Genomic DNA, 17,382 nt, shown 5'->3' with positions numbered 1-17,382 from the left:
TACAAATAATTCAGTTTCATTTCTTTTTATGGCTGAGTAATATTCCATTGTATATATGTGCCACATCTTCTTTATCCATTCATCTGTTGTTGGACACTTAGGTTGCTTCCATGTCCTGGCTATTGTAAATAGAGCTGCAATGAACATTTTGGTACATGACTCTTTTTGAATTATGGTTTTCTCAGGGTATATGGGATTTCTCAGGTATTGCTGGGTCATATGGTAGTTCTATTTATAGTTTTTTAAGGAACCTCCATATATTACCTAATTATTGATAATAAGTAGATAATAAGTAGATAATTGATAATAATTAGATAATTAGATAAGAACTGCATCACAAACAAAAAAGCAATTGGAATTATATACTACAGAAGTAGGTACAAGTCTTCATTTCTTTGAATTTGCTATCCATAAGGACACTTGTGGGGAGAGTGAGCAATCTTTAGTAATTTAATATTTTGTCTAACTTCTGAGCTTAAGTTCATATAAGCAATCTTAAGATCTGAATCCAGAACTCAGTGACAAATTGCTTTCAGTGACTGGACATTTCTGTGGCTTTTAGCTACTCAAATATCTCTTGACTTAAAACAGTGATGAGTTTTTTAACCTCTTCTGCTACTGCTGCTCTTAGTTCCCATAAATTGAATGTAAAACACTTTAGCTCAATGATAGTATTTCTTGAGATACTTGTTTTCTGCTGTTTTCATTATAGCTTTTGAGGAACTTGAAAAAGCCTTGAGTACAGCCCAAAAAACAGAAGAAGCACGGAGAAAAATGAAAGCAGAAATGGAGGAGCAAATAAAAGCCATTGAAAAAACAAGTGAGGAGGAGCGTAACAGACTTCAACAAGAATTAGGCCACGTGAAACAGGAGGTTGTTCATGTAATGAAAGTAAGAATATTTCTGGATTGAAATGGGCTACGGCAGTGTTGAAACTTAAGTCTTACGGTTTTCCTATATCACTGATAGTAAAGAAGAGTTAATTTGTATTTTGTTTGAGACCTTGATCATTTCGCGATGTTTAGGATATAGGAAAAAAGCACTTTGATAGAGAAATGAATGTGTACCTTTTTGGCTATACTTCCCAGAGATAGTCTCTGCATATAATTTCTCTCTTATGTTTTCTAATCCTCTCTTTAATTAATTAACTAAGTTATTTATTTGGCTACATTGGGTCTTACTTGCAGCACATGGGATCTTCATTGTGGTATGCGGGATCTTCCGTCGTGGCGTGCAGACTTCTCTCTAGTTGCGGTGCGCGAGCGCGCAGGCTCAGTAGTCGTGGCACGTGGGCTTAGTTGCCCCGCGGCATGTGGGATCTTAGTTCCCTGTCCAGGGATCAAACCCACGTCCCCTGCATTGGAAGGCAGATTCTTAACCACTGGGCCACCGGGGGAGTCTCTATTTATTTATTTATTTTAAACACAAAAGATGGCATGTTATTTATACTGATCTGTATTTTGCTTTTCCACTTAATAATCTGTCTTGGAGGTTGTTCTTTATTATTGTGTTGATAATGATGCCCCATTTGTTTTAAAGACTGCTCAGGACTTCATTGTATGAATAGCTCATAATTTAATCAGTCTTCTGCTGATGGATATTTAGGCTTTCAGTTTTTACTGTTGGAAATTGTGAATATCCTTATCATATTTGCTCACATCGGTGTTTCTTTAGAATAGATTCCTAGAAGTGGAATCTAGGAAAAAATTATGTGTATTTATAATTATTGGATAGTTGCTACAAGCACAGTGGAGGACAGTTTATACTCATGAGCAATGTATTAGAATATGTTCCCCCCCTCACAAAGATGGTATTACCTGAATTTTTTAATCTTTCCAAGCTAAGTTAAAATAATGACATCATTGTAGTTTTTTAAAAAAAATAAATTTATTTATTTGTTTATTTATTTTTGGCTGCATTGGGTCTTCATTGCTGCGCGCGGGCTTTTCTCTAGTTGTGTCGAGCAGGGGCTACTCTTCATTGCGGTGCGTGCGTGCTTCTCACTGCAGTGGCTTCTCTTGTTGTAGAGCGTGGGCTCTAGGCACGTGGGCTTCAGCAGTTGTGGCACGTGGGCTCAGTAGTTGTGGTGCACGGGCTTAGTTGCTCCATGGCATGTGGAATCTTCCCGGACCAGGGCTCGAGCCCATGTCCCCTGCATTGGCAGGCGGATTCTTAACCACTGCGCCACCATGGGAGCCCTCTCATCTAACACTTTTATGTTTTCATTTTTTATGGTTAAATCTTTGATCCAACTGAAATTTATTTAGTGTGAGGAGTGAGGTAGGGATCCAACTTAAATTTTTTCCAAATGACTACCTAGTAGCCTTCAAATCATTTCTTTAATAACCCATGTTTTCCTTTCTGACATGCCATACTACCTTTATTATATACTAAATTATTGTAGTGCTACGTATGGGCCTTCTGGATTCTCTGTGCTGTTCCACTGCTTTGTCTGACCATGTGCTGGTATTATACTAATACCAGTTTTATCATATGTTTTAGTTTTATAATGTTCTACTATTTGGTAGCCTCTCCTTGTTACTTTTATTTTTCAGAAGAGATCAGCTATTCTTGCATGTTTATTTTGTCCAGTGGGCCTTCCCTCATTTTGTTTTATTTGATTATATTAAATTTTTAATTTATTTAGGGTGATTTGACATTTTTATAAGATTGAGTCCGCCTGTTCAAGAAAGAACAAGGTCAATACTTTTTAATAAGTAGTAGTACATGCCTGGAAAGCTAGGCATAAATAGATGACTGTAGCCGGAACACCTTGACCATGGTCAAGTGCCCTCTCTGAGAGCATCCTTATTCCCCCTACTGTGCTTCCCTATCCTGATTGGTGGGGAACATCTTTGTATGATGTGGAATTGGAGCTTCAACCCCATAGGACCGACCATTGCAGCTGCAGTTCTCCTTGTCTTAAATGAGGAGCAACACTTTACTGGTTTTTCTTTTAACTCTCAAGGGTTTGGTGACTTTTGATTTATGTGGGAAATATGTTCCAATTTTTCCTCTTAAGAAGCTACTAACTTGATTATAGTAAAGCATTATTTAGTTGTAGAGTTACATATTTTATTCTGGGTGTCTCACTTGAACTATTTGGTTGCTTTTCAGAAATCCTCAGAACAAATTGCAAAATTACAGAAGCTTCATGAAGAGGAGCTGGCCAGCAAAGAGCAGGAACTGACTAAGAAGTTTCAGACCCAAGAAAGGGAATTTCAGGAGCAAATGAAAGTAGCTCTTGTAAGTACCAATTTTGTTTTGGCCACATTATAGAGTTGTCAGCCCCTCACCCCTGCCTCCCAACTTGAGGTCACGCTACTGGCAGCCTTAACATTTTAGTATGCAGAGAGGGTTGGCTGTAGGCAGGAATGAGGCTGTTAGAGCTTGTTAATTTAGTATTATCTGAAAATTAAATTTTCTCATCTAACAAGCTTTCATTTATCAGTTTGTTTATCATTCCTCTCACCCCTGGCTGTAGGCTGCGATTAGGGAGAAGTAAAGGGGAACATAGGGTAACTGAAGCAGCGACTGCGTAACTTAGGAAGAATGTCTAAAAACTCACCAGACTGAATGTATCAGAGCTTAAGGTTCGGAGAGTTTGCCTGAATGCATTTTAAAGAAGACAAAATGAAAATAACCAAGTAGTTTTCATTTTAAGTAGAATAATTTCAGTAATTTTCAATCCATATGATGTTTAAAAAGATAAAGTAAAATGAGAAAACTGACTGAACTAACTAAAACAATAACCAGAAAAGCAAGATAAGAAAGCTTTGTTGGAATAGTATAATTTGGAAGTTTAAAGCAAAAAATTTTTTCTCTTGAACTGTGAAGTATTAATGCTGAAAATGTAGTTTACTGTTTTTATATGAAGCTATTATCCATGAGATAATATGTATAATTTAAAAATGCTTTTAGTGTGAGAGGATGAGAAATAGTTTTTATAATTTTAATCTCCTTTTTTTTTTTTTGGCTGCATCGGGTCTTAGTTGTGGCACACGGGATCTTTGTTGAGACATGCGGCCTTCTCTCTAGTTGTGCCGTGCGAGTTTTCTCTCTCTGGTTTTGGCGCGTGGGCTCTGTAGTTGGCAGCACGTGGGCTCTCTCGTTGTAGTGCGCAGGCTCAGTAGTTGTGGCATGCGGGCTTAGTTGCCCCCGGCATGTGGGATCTTAGTTCCCCGACCAGGGATCGAACCTGCGTCCCCTGCATTGGAAGGCAGATTCTTTACTACTGGCCCACCAGGGAAGTCCCTTTAATCTCCTTTCTTTTACACATTTTTTTTTCACTCTCAGCTGGACCTGGGGCTCTGAGGATTTCCAGCAGCTGTGATCCTTGAACTGAGTCAGGGAGTTCTCTAATCTCTGTGGGGCCAACAGGCACATGGTTTGACAGTGCTGTTGGCTGAGGTTAGTGATTTAGTCCGTGGTTGTGAAATGTACACCTGTATGGGTACATATTTGTATTCTTTGTTGGTCCCAAAAGGATTTAAAGTTGTTTACAAGAGTACTTAAAAAAACTATAACACGATAGCATACATTTAAAATAGGGACAAGGAAATAAAGGAACAAAGCGGGACATTAAGGACCTAAATGAAGCTGGGAATGGTGCTAAAAATTCAGGTCATAAAGAGCTGCTGTGGGTTTTCATGCTGGAGTAATTGGGGGCACTGAGCCTTGAACATTGGCCTTGTTAATACTGTGTTCTGGGAACTGATATATTCAGACATATACCCACTAGCGAGCACAGGACACAGACACATGTAAAGTACACGTATGTGCACATGCTTTCGCCCCCTTCCACTCCCCTTCCTACCTAGTTTCTCAAAGGAGTTAGCTTGGAGTTGAGAATCAAAATTCTTCAGACTATTAAAATTTCCTCTTCTGTATTTACGGACATAGATAGAGATGCATTTAACCTATAGTTTACATTAAACAATATAACATTTTTAGATGATGTTTTAAAATTGATGTTATAGAAACTAATATTTTCTTATCAATCTACTTATAATATGGTACAAAATCTTTACTTAAGGCAATATGCTTCACCAAAGTGAAATGGACTGAAAATATTACTGTTGGCCACATGAACCCTAAGCAATAGGTATAGATAAGTATACTTAATTGGAGTCCAAAGTCACTAAATGTTAAAAGTGCTCTCTGGAGCTTCTCTTTTCAGAACAGTAAACAGTATTAATATGAATACTGACATATACTAAGGACAGTCAAAGAAGAAGCTTGTCAGGGCCAGACCATCTGAAGAGTTATACAGGCTTTTATAAATATTTCCTTGATCTAATCCGTATATTCACATGTAATCTTCTGATTTTGATTTGCTTTTCTGTGTGGGGTTCCCTATTATAGTGAGGTATTTCTCATAAATCATATAAATTTCTCAGCCTAGAGTTGAAATACCAAACTGGCATGCAGAGAAGAGTAGTAACAATTGTGTGACCCTGCACATTCAGTGATATTTTGCAAAACATTTTAAGTAGTGAAAAAATAGCAGACATAGTAGGGTTACTGGAACAAAATTTTTCATATCAATAGTGATTGTGGCAAAGATTGGCCAGACCATAGGGAAAAAGCCACAGCGCCTTATTTCTGCAGACCAGGGTGTGGGAAGAGAGGTAATGATACTGCCTACCTTGCAGGGCTGGTGTGCGGATCAAATGAAATGAATGATTCCTGTGGCAGTGCTTTGGGAATGCTGAAGATCTACGTGGGTCTAAGGTGATGTTACTCTTTTTGGCACAGGAAAAAAGTCAGTCTGAATATTTGAAGATCACTCAAGAAAAAGAACAGCAAGAATCTTTGGCCTTGGAAGAGTTAGAGCTGCAGAAGAAGGCAATCCTCACAGAGAGCGAAAACAAACTTTGGGACCTTCGGCAAGAAGCAGAGACTTACAGAACTGTAAGTTTAAATATTCTTCAGGTTCCACAGCTGTGGAACTGCTTGTATAGGAAAACTGTTGTTATCTCTGCAGTCAATATAAGGTTGTAGAGAAGCTTTTGTTTTAAATTTACATATATGTGCACTCCATTCATTATTAGGTAGTAAGAGCTGTTCATGGGAATGGTTTTGATGTCTGCTACATGGTGCTCCTGACCTGCCTTTAGTTGGCTGTATTTCTGTCAGCCACTCGCTCCGATTCTTTGCCCTCAGGCTGTGCAGCATCTTAGCTCCAGTGCTTACTCACCTTTCATCTTTAGGAAGTGGCCTCATTTTGTACTCAGCACTTGCCCTGACACCTTCCTGCCTGTTCAGCTTCATCTCGTGCCACGCCCTGGACATAATTCATTCTCTGTTTATATCACAGTTTAGTTACCCCTTTGCTCTACTTTGGCATTTAACTTTTCCCCAATTTTCCCGTATTAAAAATAGTCCTGTGGTGAGCATGTTAGTATATATATTTCCGTGTGCACATTTTTAAGGCCCTCTGTCCTTCCCTTGAACAGTGTATGAAATGTTCGACCTATTTTGAATAAACTGACTGATGTTATTTAGACTTTTTAGCCTTTTTGCTCTGATTTAGACAGTGACACACTCACACTTCTTACCCCTATTTCTAAACTGTATTTTTTTTTTCCCACTTCCAACATTTCTGTAAGGTGGCATGGTAGAGAGGAATGGGTACTCAGGAGGCCTAGATCTTTCACTTCCTAGCTTTGTGAATTAATTATACCTTAATTTCCTTACCTGTCACCTGAAGAGATTGATATTTGGTAATTTCTTTTTTTTTTTTTTTTTTTTTTGCGTTACATGGGCCTCTCACTGTTGTGGCCTCTCCCGTTGCGGAGCACAGGCTCCGGACGCGCAGGCTCAGCGGCCATGGCTCACGGGCCCAGCTGCTCCGTGGCATGTGGGATTTTCCCAGACCGGGGCACGAACCCGTGTCCCCTGCGTCGTCAGGCGGACTCTCAACCACTGCGCCACCAGGGAAGCCCTGGTAATTTCTTAAGACCTTTCCAGTTTTGACATTCCTTGGCTCTGCCTTACATTCCTTACAATGCCTTGACATTCCTTAGCTCTTTTCCTTTCAGTCAAGATTGATATTTTCATGAGATAATCATTTTACTATTACTTTTTGTAAATTACTTTGGTAAAATTTGTGTAAGTTCCTTCTTTTTGAAAAGTATCTTCTAAGTAATAATTTTTGGGGTAAGAGCCAGATACGTTATTTTTCTTCCAAAATTAAGTTATGAAAGTATTAGAATACTATTATAGGCCTTTTAAAAAAACAGAAAAAAATACTCATTTTTCTACCAGCAGTTACTATTAATCTACATTATGATTTATTTCTTCTTCACTATCCATTCAGAATATTCTTGAAAAAACAGGTAGTTGAAATAGTTACCCAAATAGGTAGAAAGAATCTGGAATTATGAGTTGTGTAAAAAATAGAATCTTTTCTTTATTATATGATTCATTTAGGAATTGAGCACAGATTCTTTGTCCTTTCTAGTGTTTGGTAAGATATGTAAAGTTGTTTATCTAAATTTTAATCTTTAAGTAGGTGTAGACATCATGTCATATATATAATTGCTAACAAATATGTACTTTAATAAAAACACATCTGTTTTCATTAACAGAGAATTCTTGAATTAGAAAGTTCTTTGGAAAAAAGCTTGCAAGAAAATAAAAATCAATCAGAAGATTTAACTATTCATTTGGAAGCTGAAAAAAATAAGCACAATACAGAAATTACAGTCATGGTTGAAAAACACAAGACAGAATTGGAAAGTCTGCAGCATCAGCAGGATAACCTTTGGACTGAAAAACTCCAAGTCTTAAAGCAACAGCATCAGACCGAAATGGAAAAACTTAGAGAAAAGTGTGAACAAGAAAAAGTAACACTGTTGAATGACAAAGAGGTTCTCTTTCAGGCCCACATAGAAGAGATGAATGAAAAGACTTTAGAAAAGCTTGATGTGAAGCAAACAGAATTGGAATCACTATCGTCTGAACTGTCGGAAGTATTAAAAGCCCGTGACAGGCTAGAAGAAGAACTTTCTGTACTAAAGGATCAAGCAGATAGAGTGAAGCGGGAATTAGAGGCCAAGCTGGATGAACAGAAAAGTCATCACCAGCAACAGGTTGACAACATCATTAAAGAACAAGAGATGTCTATCCAGAGAACTGAGAAGGCATTAAAAGATGAAATTAACCAACTTGGGCTTCTTCTGAAGGAAAAGGACAAGCATTTAAAAGAGCATCAGGCTCATGTGGAGAATTTAGAGGCAGATATTAAAAGGTCTGAAGGGGAACTCCAGCAGGCATCTGCTAAGATGGAGCTCTTTCAGTCACTGCAGAGCACCATGAATGAGCAGGTAGAAACATATGAGGAGCAGTTGGCCCAGTTGCAGCAGAAGTTGTTGGATTTGGAAACAGAAAGAATTCTTCTTACCAAACAGGTAGCTGAAGTTGACACTCAAAAGAAAGATGTTTGTGCTGAGTTAGATGCTCACAAAATCAAGGTACAGGACTTAATGCAGCAACTTGAAAAACAGAATAGTGAAATGGAAGAAAAAGTAAAATCTTTAACCCAACACTATGAGTCCCACCTTAAAGATAATATAGAGCAGGAACAGACAAAGCAACTCTTAATGGAAAAGGAAAATGTAATTTTACAAATGAGAGAAGGACAGAGCAAAGAAATTGAAATACTCAAACAGAAATTATCAGCCAAGGAGGACAGTGTTCATGTTTTGCAAGAGGAGTATGAAACCAAATTTAAAAATCAAGAGAAAAAGATAGAAAAAATTAAGCAGAAAGCAAAGGAGATGCAAGAAACATTAAAGAAGAAACTGTTGGATCAGGAAGCCAAACTTAAGAAAGAGCTCGAAAATACTGCTCTGGAGCTCAGTCAGAAAGAAAAACAGTTCAATGCCAAAATTTTGGAAATGGCAGAGGCTAACTCAGCTGGAATCAATGATGCAGTGTCAAGATTGGAGACAAACCAAAAGGAGCAAATAGAAAGTCTTACTGAGGTGCACTGGAGAGAACTCAATGATGTCATAGCAGTCTGGGAGCAGAAACTTAACCAGCAAGCTGAAGAACTTCAGGAAAAACATGAAATCCAGTTACAGGAAAAGGAACAAGAGGTAGCAGAACTGAAGCAAAAGATCCTCATATTTGGGTGTGAAAAAGAAGAGATGAACAAGGAAATGGCATGGCTGAAGGAAGAGGGTGCTAAGCAGGATACCGTGTTGAAGGAATTACAGGAACAGTTAAACCAGAAGGCTGCTCACATGGTTTCTGTCTCACAGAATGAAGCTAAACTGAAAGCTGAACTTGAAAAGCTGGAGGTTGACCTGAATCACTCTCTGAAGGAAAATACTTTTCTTCAAGAGCATGTAGTTGAACTGAAGATGCTGGCAGAAAAAGATAAGCTTAGGGTCTCTGAGTTGACTGAGAAGCTGAAAACCACAGGTGAAGAATTCCAGAGTTTGAAATCTTCACATGACAGAAATAAGAAAAGCCTAGAAGACAAAAGCTTAGAATTCAAAAAACTGTCCGAGGAGCTAGCAGTTCAGCTGGACATTTACTCCAAGAAAACGGAAGCCTTATTACAAGCTAAAACAAGTGAGCTCATCAACATTAGTAGCAGCAAAATTAATGCCATTCTCTCTAGGGTCTCCCATTGTCAACACCACACAACTAAAGTTAAGGAGGCACTACTAAGTAAAACTTGCAAAGTTTCTGAATTAGAAGCACAACTGAGACAGCTAACAGAAGAGCAACACACACTAAATAGTTCTTTACAACATGCTACACATCAGTTGGAAGAAAAAGAAAGTCAGATTAAGAGCATGAAGGCCGATATTGAAGGTCTTGTGACAGAAAAAGAAGCCTTACAGAAGGAAGGAGGAAATCAGCAACAGGCTGCCTCAGAAAAGGAGTCTTGTATCACTCAGTTGAAGAAGGAGTTATCAGAAAACATCAATGCTGTCACTTCGATGAAAGAAGAGCTTAAAGAAAAAAAAGCTGAGATCAGTAGTCTTAGTAAACAACTAACTGATATGAGCGCTCAACTTCAGAATAGCATCAGCCTAACTGAAAAAGAAGCAGCCATTTCATCACTGAGTAAGCAACATGATGAAGCGCAACAGGAATTGCTGGATCAGGTGCGAGATTTATCTTTGAAAGTTGAAACTCTGAGTAAGGAGAAAACTTCTGCTCTTGAACAGGCCAACAAATTCTCAGAATGGAAGAAGAAAGCACAGTCAAGATTTACACAGTATCAAAATACTAGTAAAGAATTGCAGATGCAGCTTGAGTTAAAAACAAAGGAAACCAGTGAAAAAGATGAGCAGATAACTTTATTGAAGGAGGACCTTGATCAGCAAAAGAAGAGATTTGAATATTTAAAGGGGGAAGTGGAAGATAAGAAGAGCAAGATGGAGAAAAAGGACCGTAATTTACAGACTGAGTTAAAAACTCAAACAGCAAGAATTGTGGAATTAGAGGAGCATGTTACTCAGAAAACAATTGAAATTGAGTCCTTAAATGAAGTTCTTAAAAATTACGATCAACAAAAGGATATCGAACGGAAAGAAATGATTCAGAAACTTCAACACATTCAAGAGTTAGGTGAAGAAAAGGACAACAGGGTTAAAGAGGCTGAAGAAAAAGTCTTAAGCCTTGAAAAGCAGGCATCTTCCATGAAATCTGAACTTGAATCTACGAAGAAAGAATTGGAACATGTGAATTCAATTGCGAAAAGCAAAGAAGAGGAGTTAAAGGCATTGGAAGATAGACTTGAGTTAGAAAGTGCTGCAAAATTAGGGGAACTGAAGAAAAAAGCTGAACAAAAAATTGCTGCCATCAAGAAGCAGTTGTTATCTCAAATGGAAGAGAAAGAACAGCAGTATAGAAGAGACAGAGAAAGCCATCTGAGTGAGCTAAATACAAAATTGCAGGAAAGAGAGAAAGAAATTCATGTCTTGGAAGAAAAACTTAAGTCGGTGGGAAGTTCACCACAATCAGAAACATCAGTTGCACCCAGATCAGCAGAAAATGAGGCAGCATGCACTGAGCAAGAAGCAGATTCCCAAGGCTGTGTGCAGAAGGCATGTGAAGAAAAAATCCGTGTTTTACAAAGCAGTTTAATTGAAAAGGAAAAGCTATTGCAGAGGCTAGAGCAGGAAAAAAAAGACACAATTTCTTCTCATTCTGAAATGCAGTGCAAATACCAGGAGCTCTTAATAAAGATAGAACAGGCTGAAGCAAAGCAACACGAGGATCAAGTGATGATAAAGCATCTTCAAGAAGAACTTGAAGAAAAAACCAAATACTCCTTGTTAGTATCCCATCATGTGGAAGAAGAGGGAGGTAAAAATAACATAGGGGCAAAGCAGAACTTGGAGAATGTGGTTGATGGTGTCCAGAAAGCCCTCCAGGAGAAGGACTTGACCTGTCAGATCTTGGAGCAAAAGATAAAAGAGCTGGATTCCTGCTTATTGAGAGAGAGGGAAGGACATAGAGTTGAAATTGGAGCGTTGACCTCAAAACTTGAAAGATTACAGGCTCTACAACAACAGATGGATGGAAAAAGTAAACCCAAGGAAGTTTTGGAAGAAAGTGCTGAAGAAAAGTCCAAATCTCATGTGGTCCAACCCAGCTTGCTTCGTAACATGGAGGCTGAGCACAGTGACCTGGAGTTTAAATTGGCAGGGGTGGAGCAGGAGAAGCAGAAGCTGAGCCAGGAGATGGTTAAACTGCAGAAAGATCTTCGAATGTTGCGGAAGGAACATCAGCAAGAACTGGATATAATAAAGAAAGAGTATGAGCAAGAAATGGAAGAGAAAATCAAGTAAGTTTTTTTTTCAGTATGAATATTTATTTATTTATTTATTAAAAAAAATTTTTTTTTCCCGGTATGCGGGCCTCTCACTGTTGTGGCCTCTCCTGTTGCGGAGCGCAGGCTCCTGCCGCGCAGGCTCAGCGGCCATGGCTCACGGGCCCAGCCGCTCCGCGGCATGTGGGATCTTCCCGGACTAGGGAACGAACCCGTGTCCCCTGCATTGGCAGGCGGATTCTCAACCACTGTGCCACCAGGGAAGCCCCCAGTATGAATATTTTTAAGGCAGTCCTCCTTAATGAAATCTCTCTTTTTTGTGTCTAATACAGTTAAGTTTCACAACCTAAATTTGTTAGTATTGAACATAAATATAATAAGTTAAATACCGAAGAGAAATAAAAACAATTTAAGGCAAGAGGCAGTGTTATTCCATGTCAGTTTAAGGGGAAAAACACCATTTCTTGCCTATGAGATCCTGGTTATTAGGTACATATCCCAGTAATTATTTTTTAAATTATTTTTATATTGTTATTATATAATATAGATGTGTATGATGAAAAATTTTAAGTCGAAAGTAAAAATTCTCAAATCATCAGGACCATTCCCTAGAGTTAATCGTAGTTTACTTACCCTTCCAGAAGTTTTTTGTGCCTGGAGACGCACACGCACACGCACGTGGATGCACACTTCCTTAAAAATGGTTGATATTGGTGAGGTCATACTATATACACTGTCGTGAAGACCAGGTAGCTCTTTACAGCTTGTTTTTTGTGTGACAGCAGTTAGCTCTTCATATTTTTGGTACTCAGACAGGAGCAGGAAGACCTTGAGTTGAAGCACAATTCCACACTAAAACAGCTGATGAGGGAGTTTCATACACAGCTGGCACAAAAGGAGCAGGAGCTGGAAATGACCATAAAAGAGACCATTGGTAAGTAAACTTTTAAATTCAATTAAAAAACAAATCAGAATCAGCAGAGACTATTTATAATTTAAGCTTATTCTTTTCACACTGTGCTAAGTGCTTAAAGTAATGATAAACTGGAGAAAAAAATGATTCTTGCCCAAGAAAATTCTCTGATGGGAAACTGTGCTGCCTGAAAGTGGCTTGCCTGTCAGAGGGGAGGAGCAGGTGGAAGAACCTGAAAGCATTACCTGATTAATTACCTAACAAAGACACTTCTGCTCCGTGAGAAGGGTACATTTGGTCAATTTGATCAATTGATTTTAATCAAATTTAATTTGGAACAAGGGTTCTTACAGAAATTGGGATACAGATATTCTTACCTAATGTGTTTTCTTGTATGTGTCCATTTTTTATTTATTAGATAAAGCCCAGGAAGTGGAGGCTGAACTTTTGGAAAGCCATCAAGAGGAGACAAATCAGTTATATAAAAAAATTACAGAGAAAGAAGATGATCTAAAAAGAACAGCCAAAAGATATGAAGAAATCCTTGATGTACCTTATTTTCTCTCTCTTGAAATTTAGCTGTAATAGATTTCATGGCAGTGCTAAAGAAGATTGGCTGTCAGATTTCCTGTTTTCTCTAGTGCAGAGGGTTTTTTTTGGGGGGGTGGGTTCAGTATTATTCAAATTAGTATTTCTCTACTGTTTGCAGATTTATAAGGAGTCTAATTGATTTCTGCTAGGATTGTAGTTTTCTGATCAGTTTCTGCTAACCAGGCATATAGGCTACTTGAAGCAACAGTGAGTTAGTAAGGGGAAGAATGGATTCTCTTCTATGTCTTTCTCCCAAATTCAGACCAAATTGTGAGAGCACCAGACTAAGAATTGAGAGCTTGTGCTTGGGACAGGTAGTGTGTGTATGAGCTTTAGCTGGGAACTTTCCAGGAGGGCCAGTTAATTTTATTTAATCCCTACCCAATTTGCACAGGTTTTGTTGCTCTCAAGGGAGGAAAAAAGATAGGAAAAAAAAAAAAAAGGAATACATCAGCCAAATCTATTATATGTAGTTTGGAAGCTAAATTCAATGTACTTATTCTTCTAGTGGTGGATTAGTATTGTCCTTTTTGTGTATGAAGATAAGCCATGAATGCTAGTGAGTATTTGGACTGCAGAACATTTTTGAATGTAAAGCAGTGTAAATTATTCTTTGCTGGATTGCAGATTTTTTTTAAAAAAATATATTTATTTATTTATTTACTTTTGGCTGAGTTGGGTCTTCGTTGCTGCGCACAGGCTTTCTCTAGTTGTGGCGAGCAGGGGCTACTCTTCGTTGCGGTGTGCAGGCTTCTCGTTGCGGTGGCTTCTCTTGTTGCGGAGCACGGGCTCTAGGCGCTCGGGCTTCAGTAGTTGTGGCGCTCGGGCTTCAGTAGTTGTGGCGCACGGGCTTAGTTGCTCCGCAGCATGTGGGATCCTCCCGGACCAGGGCTCGAACCCATGCCCCCTGCATTGGCAGGCGGATTCTTAACCACTGCACCACTGGGGAAGCCCTGCAGATTCTTTAGTTACTGCAAGCCTTATTTCACTATGTGCTAAAAACCATTTGATGATTAGGAATGCATAAATTAGAGAATCATGCCTCAGCTGGCTATGGCAGCAGTAGAAGTCTGAGCCAGGAACAGATTCTAGTAGTAGTTATTTTATTTTATTTTATTTTATTTTTTAAAGTTTTATTTGTTTATTTATTTTTGTCTGTGTTGGGTCTTCGTTGCTGTGTGCGGGCTTCCTCTAGTTGTGGTGAGCAGGGGCTACTCTTCGTTGCAGTGCGTGGGCTATTCTTCGTTGCGGTGCATGGGCTTCTCATTGCGGTGGCTTCTCGTGGCAGAGCACAGGCTGTAGGTGCGGGGGCTTCAGTAGTTGTGGCGTGCGGGCTCTAGAGCGCAGGCTCAGTAGTTGTGGCACACGGATTTAGTTGCTCCGTGGCATGTGGGATCTTCCTGGACCAAGGCTTGAACCCATGTCCCCTGCATTGGCAGGCGGATTCTTAACCATTGCACCACCAGGGAAGTCCCAATTTTTGTAAATGTATTTGAAAAAGCTGAAATTACCTGATACATGAATCTAAATGTTACCTTCGTGTAATTTTTGAGCTTTAGACCTCACTGTGAAAGAAAATTTGAGTGATTTCACATTTTCCTATACTTACCTAGAGTATATTATGTGAAGCTTTAAAAAATACTGTTGTTTCTTGAATGCTTAGAGAATGTTGGGATTGGAAGATACATTACAGCTGGTTTAGGTTCATCTCCTATTTTTGTGTGGCAGAAGCAGGAGAGTGAGTTCAGCATAGTCAAATGATTTCCCTAAAACTACACATGGCGAGTGGTAGAGCACTGATTCTTCATTAGCTTCATATATTTTATAAAGGCTTCTCCCTAAGGAAAGAACTTGGATAGTTAAGTCAGGGAGCTTCGTTCGCAGGGGATAAACTGTGTCACGGCTGTAGTGTTCCCTTTTGTGAACTACTTCTGTCTCTGAATGTGTGTATATGGGGGTGTGGAGGTAACACACAGTACACTTTCCAAGGTCACAACAAGCCTCTGTAGGTGGAGGGGTGAGTGAACAGGGAGACAGGTAGCAGTTAGTCTCTGGTATGGTTCCTCCTGGAAGATCTGCTGTTTATTAGAAAATAAATGGTCCTCCCAGCTTCAGCCTTGGAGTAAGTAGAGCAAGTGGGCAGGAAGTGGAGGGTGGGCCAGAGGACTCAGGAGGACTCTTCCCCAGGCCCCTTCCTGTGCCTTAGACCAGCACTGTCCATTAGAAATACACTGCAAGCCACAAACGGGATTTAAAATTTTCTGGTATCCACATTAAAAAAAAAAAAAAAGAATCAGCTGACTTTAATTTTGATAATAATGTTAGCTGACCCATTATATCCAAGACATTATCATTGCAAGATGTAGTCAGTATAAAAATGATATATGTATTCTCTGAGATTCAGCGTGCTTCTACGTTGGCAGCCTGTCTCAGTTTGGATTAGTCACATTTCAAGTGCTTATAGCCAGAGTACAGGGTGGCCAGTGATTAAATCAGCAGTCCCCATCCAAACACCCCAGATACATACTCTGTCTTGAAGAGTTTTTTTAAAACAGCATATATTGCTAAAAGCGATATTACCAATTCTAGGTAAACACCATTTTGCTTTGATTCTGAGATATATTCTCTTATCATTCTCCCATTTAAAATTTTCCAGAATTGGAGTTTTATATGGATTTGTATGTATTATGTAGTACTTTTTTTTCCCTCTGAAAAAGCTGTTATCAGATTGATGATTTGTCTTAATGATGACATTGTAGAATGCTATATATTTTCCTCATCCATTAAAATAATTCCATGATTTGTTAATAGCAAAGTGGAGCACAGAGACTTGTTCATTTTCTTGCTTTCACTGTCTTAGCTCACATTCTTACCGTTGCTTGGAGGAAACTGAGAACTTTGTCATCCTCAATTCACGCCTCCCGTCTTCCTCAGCCCCTCACACATCCACATCCACACACTTTTTAGGACATGAAATCTGCTTATCTTCCCTGATTTCCTAGGCAGAGAAGTCACCTTTCTCCCTTTAATTGTGTATCTCCAGCACATTCTCCAACATGTAACAGACTCTCGGCTGTAGTGTCTCATTGCCCGTTCCTCTCCTCTTAACTCCCCTGCTTCTGCCGTGGTCTAGGCTGCCATATTCCATTTGGTCTGGCCTACTGTATTAATTTCCTGCCTGGTCTCCTTGCTCTTGTTTTTTTTTTCCCCCGTAAAGTATTCGTCTCTTCCTGTCAGAGTTATTGTCTATATGGAAACAAAAGTGGGATCATATCCCTTCCCCTGAACACCTGCAGTGGCTTCCCTTGTCCTGGTGCCCCCGTCCTCCGGGTCAGTCTGTGGTCTAGCTGAGCTCAGCTTTAGCTCCGTCTTCCCTGTATTTCACCTCTGCTCCTCTTCCTGGTGCTTCAAGAGTACATTCTCACACTTCATGAGTTAGTGCAGCTGTTGTCATCTCTTTTGGCAGTTTTCTTTAAAGGTTTTAAATTTATCTTGTATTCAGAAAAAAAAAATTTGAATCAAATGTATTCCATGGTTTAAAGATCAAAATAGTATTTTTAAAAAAGGTATACTTGGGCTTCCCTGGTGGCGCAGTGGTTGAGGGTCCGCCTGCCGATGCAGGGGACACGGGTTCGTGCTCCGGTCCGGGAGGATCCCACGTGCCGTGGAGCGGCTGGGCCCATGAGCCGTGGCCGCTGGGCCTGCGCGTCCGGAGCCTGTGCTCCGCAACGGGAGAGGCCACAACAGTGAGAGGCCCGCGTACTGCAAAAAAAAAAAAAAAAACCTATACTTGGAGAATGGTCTATCATGAGAATTGTATCCAAACTTTTCTCTGTATTCTACACCCTGTTCCCCTTCTCCCTCCACAGGTAACCATTAGTTTCTTATGTAATAATATTCCCGTGATTCCTTATGCAAACAGAAGCAAAAATGAAATATATTCTTGTTTTTTCCCTGTCCTACCCCAGAGTTAGCTTTTTGAATATGCTTTTCTGCATCATATTGTTTTCACTTAGTTTTTTTGAAACCCCTTAAAATAGAATTAATTGCACCTGTCTTCCTTTGGTACTTTATTACT

The 17,382-nt window shown here is 39.4% G+C and overlaps 1 protein-coding gene across 6 annotated transcripts in view; it reads left to right on the top strand.

Moving 5' to 3' along the window:
- The window catches only part of GOLGA4 (golgin A4), an 85,466-nt gene that overhangs the window by 43,913 nt on the left and 24,171 nt on the right, over positions 1 to 17,382 (top strand). For all 6 annotated transcript variants that reach the window (XM_028479145.2, XM_055079932.1, XM_055079930.1 and 3 more), the window contains 6 exons: positions 713 to 891; positions 3,118 to 3,246; positions 5,758 to 5,913; positions 7,593 to 11,815; positions 12,613 to 12,734; positions 13,132 to 13,262. In XM_028479145.2, coding sequence (XP_028334946.1) covers positions 713 to 891; positions 3,118 to 3,246; positions 5,758 to 5,913; positions 7,593 to 11,815; positions 12,613 to 12,734; positions 13,132 to 13,262 — 4,940 coding nt within the window. The remainder of the gene's footprint in view (positions 1 to 712; positions 892 to 3,117; positions 3,247 to 5,757; positions 5,914 to 7,592; positions 11,816 to 12,612; positions 12,735 to 13,131; positions 13,263 to 17,382) is intronic.

Source organism: Physeter macrocephalus, chromosome 18 (genome assembly GCF_002837175.3).
Source record: "Physeter macrocephalus isolate SW-GA chromosome 18, ASM283717v5, whole genome shotgun sequence".
Lineage (NCBI taxonomy): Eukaryota > Metazoa > Chordata > Mammalia > Artiodactyla > Physeteridae > Physeter > Physeter macrocephalus.
Note: the sequence above shows the minus strand (reverse complement) of the source record. Positions and strands in the feature narration are given on the sequence as shown.